The sequence below is a fragment of the Anser cygnoides genome, chromosome 3 (assembly GCF_040182565.1).
Source record: "Anser cygnoides isolate HZ-2024a breed goose chromosome 3, Taihu_goose_T2T_genome, whole genome shotgun sequence".
NCBI classification, from domain to species: Eukaryota; Metazoa; Chordata; class Aves; order Anseriformes; family Anatidae; genus Anser; species Anser cygnoides.
This window is the reverse complement of record NC_089875.1, coordinates 46,524,561-46,537,999: the sequence shown is the minus strand read 5'-3', so window position 1 is coordinate 46,537,999 and position 13,439 is coordinate 46,524,561. Positions and strand designations below refer to the sequence as shown.

At 48.9% G+C, this 13,439-nt stretch overlaps 1 protein-coding gene across 7 annotated transcripts in view; it reads right to left on the bottom strand.

Moving 5' to 3' along the window:
- Positions 1-8,322: 8,322 nt before the first annotated feature.
- Positions 8,323-13,439, bottom strand: part of FRMD1 (FERM domain containing 1) — a 38,496-nt gene continuing 33,379 nt past the window's right edge. For all 7 annotated transcript variants that reach the window (XM_048045912.2, XM_066994119.1, XM_013194658.3 and 4 more), the window contains 4 exons: positions 12,963-13,298; positions 12,697-12,825; positions 11,893-11,972; positions 8,323-9,885 (listed from right to left, as the gene is read on the bottom strand). In XM_048045912.2, the coding sequence (XP_047901869.1) occupies positions 9,598-9,885; positions 11,893-11,972; positions 12,697-12,825; positions 12,963-13,298 (833 nt within the window). In that variant the 3' untranslated portion in view covers positions 8,323-9,597. The remainder of the gene's footprint in view (positions 9,886-11,892; positions 11,973-12,696; positions 12,826-12,962; positions 13,299-13,439) is intronic.

Here is a 13,439-nt window from a genome sequence, read left to right as displayed (position 1 = left end):
GCCCTCCAGAAAAGCAGACCATCTGGATCCGGGTTGGAGACGAAGAACTGGAGCTCACGTCTTGCCCCACGCAGGAGGTTGTCCAGCTCGTAGGACTTTCTGCAGATCTGGAGATGGGGTGCGGGAAGTGGGGCCCTGCCGGCCCAGTCCCCAGGTCCTAACACCAGCAAGCGTTTACCTAGGGTAAAGAATATGGACATGCAGACACACAGACCCATACAAAGTCAGCAGAAGTCTAGACATAGCACCAGACAAAGGCTTTCAAGGTACAAGCCCAAAATACAGCCCAGAAGTTTGGTGCCCACATTGGATTTATCCTCACAGATGTAACTCACCACCTCCAGTTGTTGGTTCCCCTTGCAATCAAAGAAAAGGGATCAAGGGGACAGAGCCACTTTCAGCAACCCTCCCTGGTCCTGAGAGCAAGTCCAGGCCACCAGTTTCATGTTCCCTTCGTGCCGGGCAGCTCACCTGACTGCAGGAGCTGCCTCAGGCACAGCACGTGGCCCCCGGGCTGTAAATTCACGCTGCAGCTCCCTACACCCTCTGCGGAGAAGCCACTGAGCTTCCCCCTGACCTGGGAGTGCTCTGAGCAGCAGAGAGCAGGGAAGAGACTTGATTTGCAAACGAGCACAATTGCTTAACAGTGCTGCAGCTCATCACAGGGTTAAAGAAATCAATCAATAAATAAAAGCGGTAATTAAACCCGCCAGCACCTCTGGCCAAGTCTGAAACGAAACCTCGACCTATGCTGAAGTTTGAATGTTATATATTCAATTTCCATGTGTGGCTTCATGCCTTGGCAGCAGCCACACCACAAAGAGAGGCTGCTCAGGCTAGGAAAACCATAATTAGCATTGGAAGGGTCACAAAAATGTTTAATTTGTTATTAAATAGTCATCATTGCCGACTCCATTTGACGAAGAGCTTTTCCAAACCTCTGCAGAAGGCACAGGCAAGAAGGAAGAGGTTACTGGGAAAGGCTTTCAGCTCCTGCTGTGGGCAAGCAGTCACAAGCCGACGGGCCTGCGACCCCTCTGCCACCAGAGGAAGCAGGAGCAGTGTCTACAGGCAGAGGAAAGACAGGCCCTGGGGGCAGGAAGGCTGAACGTACCCCGGCCTCTCACAAGCCCCGCGTGGCTTTTGAGCAATGTATTAAAAATAGCCCAGCCAGACGGCAACGCGAGCCACACACCATACAAAGGAGGGCAGAGGGTGATCTAATTGAAGGGCGTGAGCGAGGGGAATTGTTGCCTAGGATCTTTTCCTTTCCCTACATCCATTTTAACAAAGCAAGATTTTAATCTTGCAGTGTATTCGGTTTCTAAATAAGAGAGACAAAATCTGTGAGAGAAGTTGAGCTTTTTTGAATTCATGTACGAATCTGCCTGGGGGGAGCAGACAGCTGCATTCAGTTTTGTTTATTCGGATTCATCTTTAATAAAAGGCACGGTGCCAGCGGTCTTGACTGAGGTTGGCAATGTGTCCAAACAATCAGCGTCCTAAAACTGCGCTCGGCTGGTCCTTGGTGACATTCAGGGGCGAGCACAGTGCAGGGTGCCGGGGGGCGGCGAGAGGGAAGGCCGCAAGCTGCGGGGCACCGCAGCACCTGCCTGGTTTCGGCAGGAGCCTCGCATGTCGCAGGAACCGCGTGGGCAACGCGGGGAGTGCTAAAACCAGCTGATAATGCACCGCTGTGCTCTACTGCAAATCCCTCCCTGAGCTCTTGGACGAGGTTTTATACAGGCTGTTTAACAGCCTCCTTACCTCATGATACGAATCCTTTCCACCTGCGCTTTTACCTGAGATCTCCCATAAACAGAAGGGATGAGCCCTTTCCCCACACCCAGCAGTCTGGGACAGATCAGACAAAGCATTTGGAAGAGGAGTCCCAAACACAAGACTCAAATAACTTGCTGTAATGCCCCAAATCCACCTCATGTATGCGGTATGACATCCCTAAAAACTTGGAGATTAGCCTCAGAAGTCCTGCTGCAATGCTGAAGTGCCCAAGGACGTCCATCCGCATGTCAGTACTAACAGCGCAAACACCAGGGCCTAAACACCACAAGAGGAGAACTGCAGAGCTCCAGCTATAACAACAAGTATTTAGCAACAGCCTTGATAAGAAACAACAGGGGAAAAACCCAGGCCACGGTTAGTTACCAAACTCCAGGAACAAGAGATCTGCGCAGCCCGTCCACAGACTGCAGGCCGAAAATTAGCCCTCTTCTTATCTCCCTGGGGAGCCAAAGTGAAGCCAAGTTGTCAGCCCCTTGTTCCCCCAGCTCCTCTGGCTTCATGCTTGGCAGCACCTCCTCCAACACGTGTCCCCTCTCGCCCTTTTTCTGCAACATGAAATTACTGCCCTGGCAGGGCTGAGCCAGTGCCCAGCAGTTCACTTAGAGGCAAGCACCAGAGGCGTGTTATTCCCTCTCATTTTCCTCTGGACTGCACTAAATGGTTTCTTCCCTCTTCTAAACAAAGAAGAAAAAAAACAGCAAAAAAAAAAAAACACACCGCTATAAAAAGCTCTGGAAGCCATGGCAGAGGCTTTGAAGGTCCAAAAGGCAGAAGATGATATTTCCTCCCTCATGTCAAGGGGCAGGAAGAGATGGCAATGCCTGACCACAGCAAGCTGTACCTGCACCTTCAGCAGCACCAGGTCTTACATTTCCCCCCGAACAAGGAGAGAGGACTTGTAGATACTCCATGAAGCAACTCACAACAGCCACTTTCTGGACATGGAGTACAAGCCATAGGCCAACATTTTTTTCCAGTATGGACAGGTTTTAGCTAATCCTTTCTACCCCAGTCACAGAAATCCTGTCACACCAAAACATCACAACCCCGGGATGCCATCACAGCACACGGTGACCCCAAAACACTGGCTTCCCGGGCAGGACAAGGTGTCTACGCAGATTGGCAGAGACCTGTTGTCTGGGGACGCGTGGCTGTCTGCACCACGCCATTAAATTACATACACCACCGACACGGCCACTAACCCCGTCCAGCACCGGGGCCCACACGCAGGAGCTGCTCCCTCAGAGCACTGCTGGTCGGGCCCAGCTGGGGCTGCCATGGACACAACCAGGCACAACAGCACATGGGAAGGGACGGGACGGGATGGGATGGATGTGACAGGATTGCTCTTAGCAAGCCATGGCCCCCGGGCAGCTCACCCACTGGGCCACACCGCCAGAAGCCGCTGGTGACTCACCTGCTGGTGGGTCTGCGAGGACCTCTGCCTTTCCCCAGCTCTTCTCCGCAGAGGAGAGATGGTTTCCTCCACATTGATTGTGCTCACCTGTGGCACCCGCCCCCTGGACCTGCTCCCAGCTGTGCCAAGGCATCTGCCAAGCAGCCAGGAGCCCTCCCTGCCCCTGGGCAGTGGGGCGCACCTCAGGGCCACCTGCAAACCTCGAGCTCCTCCAGGCCCAGGGTGTTACCTCTGAAGCAGCTCTCCCCGCTGCCACCATGCTCTGTGTTTTATCTGTGTGTTCTCTGGATGAGAAATTGCACTTGGAGCCGTGTGGGCATCTGCCTGGTATTACTGAGGCTGCTCGGAGTCTGAGGGACTGCAGCGATGAAGCTGGGTCAGAGCAGTGGTAGCAGCGCCTGGGGCAGCAGCTTTGGGCCCTTCTTAAAGCTTGCTACCCTTAAAGGCGTGCGGTTGTCTGAAAGCTCACCCAGAGCTCTGGCAACGTCCACAGAAAGCCACACACATGAGCTCCTACTCTCTGTTGGGCTGCAGGACCAGAAAAAAAAGGATAAAGCCAGCAGGATGGCTGCAGGGCTCTCCCTTCACATGCTCGCCCCCACCCTGTGTTTTTCAGAAGTAATTCTGCTTTGGCTCTCAAAGTGGTTTGTGTTGAAGCAGATTGAAAAGTTTCGTGCCCTCTCTATTATTGGTAGTGCAAACATTAAGCAAAATTGCATCCAGCTGCTCCCACAGCAAATCCTGCTGCTCAGCTACTGCTGCAGGACAGGGCCAGCTGAATGCACATGCACAGAGCCAGGTGGGGACTGCAGCTCTCCAGAGGTGAGAGACAAACTCCTGGTGCTCACACACGTGACCTCAAGGTATTCCCCAAGTGTCAGTTTGGTTCTTGACATCCAAAAATATGCACGTATATTGGGCTTCTGGATGTTCTCTAAACACATCTCAGTGCATCAGCACTTTAAAAGCAGGATTATGGCAGCCTTCTGTTCACGTCTGGCTAGAAGGACCATGAGCAGAACGTTTGCATTAGCCATAGATCATCTGGGCAGAAAACCCCTCGTGGCCCCAGCAATACTCAGAGCAGGGGATGGGGCACTGCCAGTGCTGCTGGCCCCGCAATGCAGAGCGCTCAGGAGCCGCTTCAGCAGAGGCTGCATGGCATCTGTCCGCAGCTCCTGCTTCCTGCCATCAGGCCTGGGGTAAAGCTCCCCCACACACCTACAGCAAGCAATTTGATGCTAAATATAGGAGCGCAACCCACAGGCCAGACAAGAAAGATTTCAATACCTTGGCCAGGAACAACAACAAACTGCACTGCCTCTTACTTCCAGTGGTGGGTAAGCGCGGATGCCACAGCAGCAGGCAAAGAGCCGTCTCACTGTCATCCCTGGGTGCCAAATTACACACCGAGGACAGAAAAACACCTGGCTTCCTACAGCGTGTGGTTTTGCTCACAGATCCCCATCGCCCGAGCACAGACCAGCACATCCTCACCACACCGCTGCCTGCAGCAGTTGCAGCAAAGGGAACCAGGAGGCGTCCCAGCGGCACAACCCTGGGCTGAGCTTCAGGGCCAAGGATGGATGCTCCTGTGTGTGATCCCTCCCTGGGAGGGGATGCTTTTGGACACAGGTGTGACACTCGGGCCTGAGGTGGCCCAGCAGGAGGGCACTGGAGTCTGCACCTGGTAAGGAGCAGGGAACGACCGCTGTCTCCCCAGTACTCAGTGGCGTTTTCCTCTTGGGGGGCTGAGACTTAGGACCTGTAGCACATGCTGCATCCAGTTATCTCACTGGAAAAATAAGGACTGGTATAAATCTGTGAGATTTAAAATAAAAACGTGGGGCAAGTTATTTCCAGGAATAAAAATCAAGTGGAGTTGTAAAAGCCCACAGCTACGCTCTTCAACAGCAGTCTACCAGGAAGGCTAAACATCGCTTCCAGAGCCAGGCTCGGGGCCCGGCCGAGGGACCGAGGGGGCAGCGCAGCCCGGAGCGCCGCCGCCAGCCCCCCTCAGGCGCTGGGCTCCGCCCTGGCCCCGGGCGGCCCCCGCCGCGCTCCTCGGGCGCCGCCCCGCGCCCCGGCCCGGCGCTGCCGCCTCACGGCGCCGCCTCGGCCGGGAGGGGGCGGCCCGGCCCCGGCCACGGCGCCGGCTCCGGCATGGCCGCGTGTCTCGGCTCCGCTGCCCCGGGGGCATCGCTTCTTGCTCCAAAGTGCTGTCTGTCGGAACACCTTTAGCTTCCCGGAGCTCACTGCTCTCACTCAGCCCCAAACTCCCCCTCAGTCAGCCTTAGCACAACACGCTTTGCTTAGACGTCCTCAGGCCTTACCTCCGAGGACCTCCTGCGCTCGGTGTGCCTCAGCACCCATCGGGTGCTGCACCAAAGCGTCCCAGTCCCTTGCTGTGTTGCTTCATTCCTCCTGCATGCGGGATTTGCCGGTGCCATGAGAAGTCCTGTCTTCACAGACCGGCTCTCATATATATTCCAGGCAGCAGCATCCACATTAGCAGGCAAAAAGGTGCTACCACTCCATTACTTGTCCAGCGAAGCAAAAGAGAAACGACAAAGCCCTTGTGAGGCGGGTTGCTTAATATTTGACTATTATTTAAGTTTACCTCCATAAAAAACTCTGTTACCAAGCCCCTTAGCCAAAGTTGTGCGAGCCTCTTGTCCTCGAGCACATATGAAGTAGGTACACAGCACGTCCTCAGAAGGGGTGTGAAGTACAAGGGGGAAAAGTTGCAAGACTAGGGGCAACACTATACAATTGAAGCACATTTAAAAAAATACCTTTTTTAAACAAACCAAAAACCAAAACACTAGCTTTAGCAGTCTATAACATAGCCGGGGAAAAGGAGAAAAAGAATTTGCACATAAACTCCAGCCAGCAAGCTCCTTTGAGAAGAGATGTGAATAGCTATACTGGGGCACTCCTTCAGAGATTTTATGTCCCAAGAAAAGCAAAACTTTCCTTTCCCCACGCCAGACACTAGGCCAGCAGGTTAGGTGACTTTCAGCAGAGCTCTTCGGCAGCGCTTTGCATCACATGCGCTGGTGTGCTCGTCCCCAGATGCAGCCCCCAGGGGGACGCTGACAGGAGCTCTCTGCACCCTTGGGAGTTGTCCACACGCTGTTTTCTCGACCAACCACTGCGAGCAGCTTAACGTGTCCCGTGTCTCATTACTTAGATTCAGCCCCCATCAGTGCTCCAGCTGACTCCAACCGGCTGGACTGGGTCCTCAAGGTATGACAGAGGCCCCTCTGGCAACTTGCTGCCGAGGCTGGCAGGGAAGAAAAGGAGTTGTTCCAGTGACTGCAGTGTTTATGGTTTTCCACTGGAAGCTGAGCTCATGCATGGGTTACTGTCCAGCAGCACATTCATTTCCACAACCTATCTATCTCAAATGGAAGACATTACTGACATCCACCTCTTGGAAGGAAAGAAATTTGTATATACAACTACCTTTTTCTGTCAATACTTTATTGCAGGTGTACATATACTTTTTTTTTTTTAAACAAGAAATTCCTTTCATAGAAAGGAGAAACTTTTACCATTAAAATAGAGTGATTATACCACGAGTATATTACAAATATATACAAATATTGGCAGCTAGTTTCTAACATCAGCTGGTAAATGCTTACATGTTACCCTCTACCAATCTAATCAAACCAAAATAATAAAAGAAAGACAAAAAAAATCTACTACTAGCAGGAACATTTTTTCCATATGAATACAAAAACTTGCATAATGGATATTCACAGTGCTTGTAAGGTATTCATTGATTCATTCTCAGTCTACACACACAAAAAAAGTCTCCCCGTCACACACATTTGTGACTTACAGTGCTGGGGGAAGCTGCGTAGACCACTGAATGAAGACAGACTTGGAGCGTTTGCCTTCCTCACCAGCCATGAATAAATACAGGGAATCCCCACGTACATACAAGGCAATGGAGATTCATGCAAGAGCCGATTACACTGCTGTCAGGCACTGGTATATTTTGTGAACCAGCAACACCAGGACTGCAGCATTTCACCAGTTCTAGTTAATGTTTGGTAGCTGTGAAAATACCAAGCGGCTTAATGGTTAATAAACACTTCAGTAAACTGGTCAGGCTGAGGCAGGCATGACTGTGATTGTCTTTGAGACAAATGTGCATGGATGCGAGCACGTGGAACACATGCCTGTTTTGTGACACCTTTCCAAATAATGATACCTGCTGAATTTTAGAGCCGTCCCTCCAGCTCTGCGGCAGGTGCAAGAGCAAAGCTGCTCCCTGCAGCACTGCCACTTTCCTCCTGGTTCTTGGAGGTGCCCATCTCCCACAGCTTATGGCCAAATAGGTCCCAGGTATCAGAGAAGTCTTGACTGGACTGTTCACAAGCAGCCAGATGTCCTTTCACCATTTAGGTCCACTTAGGAGAGCTTTTTTTTTGATACTGTAAATTCAGGTACTTCAGGTAGTCTAAAGGTATTTTGGCTTTGCTTGCAAGGATGGAAAAAAGGCTATGGTGAACACACACATAATCGTTCATTAAGAGAAGAAAGAACAGCGTGATCAAAGAGGGCACAGTCAATTAAGCTGTGGTTACAGTGAGTTGTGTCCATCATTCATTCATTCAAACATACGGCTAAGAGTTTGTGCTAGATTCGTCTACGAGGATGTACAGCCACTGATGTCACTTCAGCAAATACAGGTGCATCTGGTGGCCTGATGTTGTCTCTACACCGCATTCGCTTGCATAGAAACAGTGAGATGACAGACCACAGATTTGCTATTTTGACAGTGTACAGGAATGCGATTCACCAGACAACTGCTAAGCCTGTCAAAGCAGCAGCTTGAGCCCTCCCTCGTTGTGGTCTGACTTCCTTCCTTTCCCAAAGCAGCCATCTTCATCTTCTGATTGATCAACACTGTACAACATACGTCCCCAATCAGCACAACAGCATCATTCGGCTTCTAGTTTGCCATAAAAAAACAGTTAGTGTCCACCTGCTGTCCAAAGCAGGTTACGTATGGATCTAAGTACAAGCTTCCCAAATGTTGGGAATTGATGGGGAAGGGGTAGAACAGCGGGGGAAGACAGGGAACGAAATCAAAAAACTATACATTTATTTGGATGTAACAGGGCAGCAGGGTGTTTTCCACACCAGACAAATGCCTTAATCAAACAGCATAATTACAGCTATTTTCCTGGCAAGAGCCAGCATGGCCAGCTCCACAGGACTCAAAATCACCCAATAAAATACCCCCGGTTCGATCTCCCCCGTGCCTCCATCATCACAGGCCCTACAGCATCGCTCACGCACACCTGCGTGACCCATGCAGGACAAAGTTGAACACAGCCACTAGGAACTTTGCCTATCCAAAGCGACTTTCTCCAGTCCACACTTGCCCCCCAACGCAGAGTAAAAAAATCTAAGGAATAGTTTTATGAAAAATAAAGAAAAGAACAACATAAAAAGTATGATTCAACTTAATGGGTGATCATGCCCGGACAAATTCTCCAGTCACACTCCTGTCTTCAAGAGCCAGTCATCTAGTGCTCTTATTTGTCCTCTGTAAGCTCACAGATGTCTGTTTGTTTCATCCCTTCCCCCATCTCTCTCCCACGGATATAGGGATTTATTTACCAATCTATACCATGGCAGTAGTAGAGACAGCTGACAGACAGTTCCATTTGTTGCATTAAAAAATAAAATAAAACACAGAACCTACATTGTATTTGGCTGGATGCTTACATCAAAACAAAACAACAACAACAAAAAACAAAACAAGAAAAACTCGTGGCAGAGCAAGTTTTGCTCCCAGTAAAGCAAACAGGCAACTTCTGTGCATTACAATCAGAAAAGGCTAGACTTTTCCATACACAGACATCCAAATACGCTCAGAGTATATCCTGGCCTGACAGCTGCTGGCAGTGTTGCAGCAGCACAAGCTCAAGACAACCAAACTATTTGTATAGTAGCATTAACATAAATGGACCACAAGAGAAAAGCAGGAAGCTAAACAGCCATGGACCTTGTAAATATCTTTCTGATAAATCAATTCAGACACAAGGTTTGTTTCACCAGCTCAGTATCAATTTTGGTCCAGTTTTGGGTTGTTTTGTGGGTTTTTTTGGTCACTACTAATGGTGCAGCCCACTTCCATTTTCTGCTTACCAGACCCTCCCAATGCCAACATTAAGTGCTACACTCCAGCTGATTTGCCCTGTAGTCAGGTCTGCAGAAGCGATGCCACTTACTGATTACGGAGTTGAGTAACAAAGCTGCCCAATCTCCTACAAGACCCAGTGACATCACACGTGTTAATGAGGTATATATTTCCATGGTGTGCTGTTTCCTGGTATGGAAGAGCTCCAATCTCATTACACCACGAACTCCTCTGGCAGCTGGTCCTCTCCCAGCAGATCCAAGGAGAGGCAGTTCATGGATCGCTTCCCGTAAAGGGCAGACTTGGTTTTGCAGTCCGCTGTGGAATAAACGCAGCCGTAGATAGACAGCTTATCCTCCAGGCTGCAGCCGAACGTGTAGCTGTGGGACGTGTCCGAAGATAGCGTGGCACTCAGTGGCGGGTGCCGGTGCTGGTAAAGGCGGATGTCATCCAAACTCTGGCTGTGCTGGTCCGTGCAGCTCCTGCCTTTGGGCGATTTGACCTGCCAGTTCAGTAAGATGCACGTGAATAACAATAATGAGCTCAGACACTGCCTAAGGATGCTGGCTATGCATGCTTCAAATTTTCCAAATTGTTCTTCCACTCCTTCAAACAGCCCCACCAGCCTTCTGAAGGATATTGGCTTAATGAAGAAGCTATGAAGTATTAAGGAATGACAAGTGTGTTCCGCCACCCTGCCTCACTGCACCAGATCCTAATCTCTACACACCATGTCCTCTGCATCAAGTACAGTGGACAAAACACTGGACAGGTATTAACAACATCTGAACAACCTGACACTTACACTGACTGCACGGTTCTGCTAATACGTGCATCAAAAAAGTACCCCAACTGTTTGAACACACCAAGATGAAGCTACTTGAAGTCTCAGGAGCTGAAAGGAAAGTTGAGAGCAACCATGCAAATTAATGGGTTAGCATCCAAAATTCACTAAGTGCAACATATACTTTAGTCTACATAACATTGCTCAGAAATGAAGACGACAAGAGCAACAAAGCAGCAGTAATTCCCAGAGAAAGGTGTCACGCTACACAAGCTGTTGTGATGTGGCCTCTAGAGAGGCATTACTGACCATCCAAGACATTTCCAACTTCCCCACCTGTTTTTTCTTGCTCTCTGTCTTGATAATCAGCTTCTACATGCTAATTTTAATATTAAGCCGAGACACTTCTGTTAGCACCACAGGGAAGCGCCTCCCAGTACTAAGTCTCTCACCTACACTGGATGGGAATTAGAAAACTACCCTGAGGAAATCCGTGTTGGCTCAGCTGTGCTCTCAGAAACAGGCATACACCGCATGGTCCATGCAACACTAAGCAAATACAGTATTTGATGTGTACAAGTGCCATCAGGGGGAAGAGATGTCTCTTAATTGCTTAAGCAGTCCTGTGCTGATCGGAAACACTCTTATAAAACAGATGCCTCCCGATCAATTAACGGCCTAAGTGTGTGTTGGTGAAAGCATTAACATAAAACCAGTACTTTAAACAAGATGCCTGCTCTTTGCCTTACTGTCTTAAGTCATTCAACTCAAATTCAGAAATAATTACTTTATGATTTGTACTGCACAGCGTTCAGCTTTAGAAATAAAAGCTTGGTTATTTTTTCCACCTCTTACAGCACTTAACAGAGTACTTTGCTGATAAGTGAAAATTCCTTATCATTTTTGACTGGGTCCAGTAAGAAGCATGAGAAGTGAAAAAAAGTCTTAAAGTGATTGAAGTCCTTGTTCAGAAAAAAATCTAGGAGTATAGGGCAAAAGGATGAATAGATTTTTAAAATTCTTTTAGCAGATAAGGCTAATGTGGATCAAGAAAGAAAACTAGAGCCAGAGGCTTTTTTTTTTTTTTACATAAAGAAACTAAACATTTCCACCCCTGCGGATACAAGCTCAAAAAGATATTGTTTGGCCTTAAAAAGACAACTTAATAAGCTTTTTCCAAAGTCCAACTTACGATATGACATATTTTACCATATATAGTTGTCTTTTCTCAAGGGTTGGATGAAAATAAAATGTTGACAACAAAGACTTCAGCATACACATAGTATAATCACACAAATGATAGCAATTAGAGCTTGAGCATCTGGTTTTGCTCTGATGTGAGCTCCTTCTGGCTTCAGGAGCAGGAAGATGATCAAGTTTGCAACCCACATCCAAACTGCATGGATGGTCTTGGCTCTACGTTGTGCTGAAAATTTGCAAGTGGTTTATTTTCCATTTCCTGTCTGGAAGCCTAAGGCAGATGATGGCTGGCTTGCAAGATTTCCACATTGGTCGCTCCAAACCTCTCAGTACTTTTCTGGACCCAAATGTTGCTCTCATCCTACTCCCAACAGCAGTCATTGGCCAACAGCTGTTTTCAGTTACACCATTTCAATCAGTCAAATACAGACCCATCAAGTTCACCTGATTTACAGCTGTCTCCATTACACTAGACTTTGGTTCAACGCCCGCACACAGGCCTTCCTGCCGAGCACCACTCCTTACCTGATGAAGGGACTCCACACTTTGACCTCTCATTTTTATTAGTGTGACTTGCACCACAGACAGTGACTCCTGATTTACAGCTGCAAAGGAGGAGGAAATAAGAAGTGTTACAGGTTTGAGTTTTTATTGGCAGAAAAGGGAAGTTGTTCTCACAGGCTACATTCAGACAGCGCTATCCTACAAATATGAGCATACATCACTAAGCACCCTCAATGTTCTGAGAGTTTTGCTCACAAATACTCCTTTTTGTCCCTAAGAAGCAACGTTTAAAAGCTCACAAGAAAACAGCTTTTCACCTACTTGTCCCATATTTGCCCATCTTGATTTGCTACGAAGCCTGTATGTCTTAAGGCCAGACAGCTTCTGCATGAACCCGTTGTCTAGCATTCCCCGTAACATAAGCCACAAAACTTGAACTATTAATTCCTGCAACTTGCCCATTAATCTGTGGTTGAACCCCTTGGCTGTCTTGTGGTATACAAGATTTTAAATCCTTCACTACAAAAGGTTTGCCTCAGTTATCTTTTTGTCGTTAACTGAGTATGAACACAGTAACTTGCTAAACTGGGAAAGGGGAGACCTTGAGGAGCAAAGGGGAAAGTAATACTGTACAATATACGGTGCTGGCCTTTAACCTCTAGAGGAGCTGACTTCAAATACTGCTGTGGTAGGACAGTAAGTAGCACTAGCACTTCGTTTGGAAGAAGACACAGCTTTCTTAGATCTCTCAGATTACTGCCCAAACATCTTCCTGATGCTACAGCCTCAAGAAAAGCACTCAACAGAAGCAGAAAGCCATCTCACCTTGGCAGCTATCAGCATCTAGAGGAAGAGATTCAACAGATTCTTCCACAGTGGTCTCCTCTAACTGGTCTCTCTCTAAAGGCTCGTCTACAGGCACCTCCTCTGGCTCATCTACTGCCAGCTCAAGATCTAGGAGGAAAAGAGTGGCAGGAGAAGGGTTAGCATTACACTTCTGCTCCGAGTTGCTTCACGTTTTCTTACACTCCGTTCTCCTGCAGAGAGCAGAAGCAGGCTTAGAAGTTGCTCTGCATCTCCAAATTCCTTACCATCATCCTGAGAGTCATCTTCAGCCCTCCCTTTACTGCCACTGTCAATGCCAGAGCTACCGTAGCTGATGGTCGAGCTGCAGGATTTCTCTTTCCTGTGCACTCGGTCGATGCCGAAGGGCTCATCCACCGACATTTCCACTGACACTCGGTGCCTCGAGTCAGCCTCAATGCCCGAGGTGTGAGAGCTGCCGTGGCTCCCCGTGGACTGGCGCGAGAGGCGGTTATCCCTCCGGCTGCCCACGCTGCTCCCGCTGCCGCGCGAGTTCTTGTCGCACGGGTCCAGGTCCATGTCCAGCGTGTCGCTGATATAGGACTCCCGGTAGCGCTTCTTCTCTGAGGAAGAAAGAGGAGAGAAAGCAGGGGAAACTTTAAGCAAGACGGAAGGAAGGGTAACAAAACTGGTAAGTTCTGGGACTGGCACAACCTGATGGTGAAGAAACAATGGCTGCAGCTACTGAACAAATAAATGAAGAG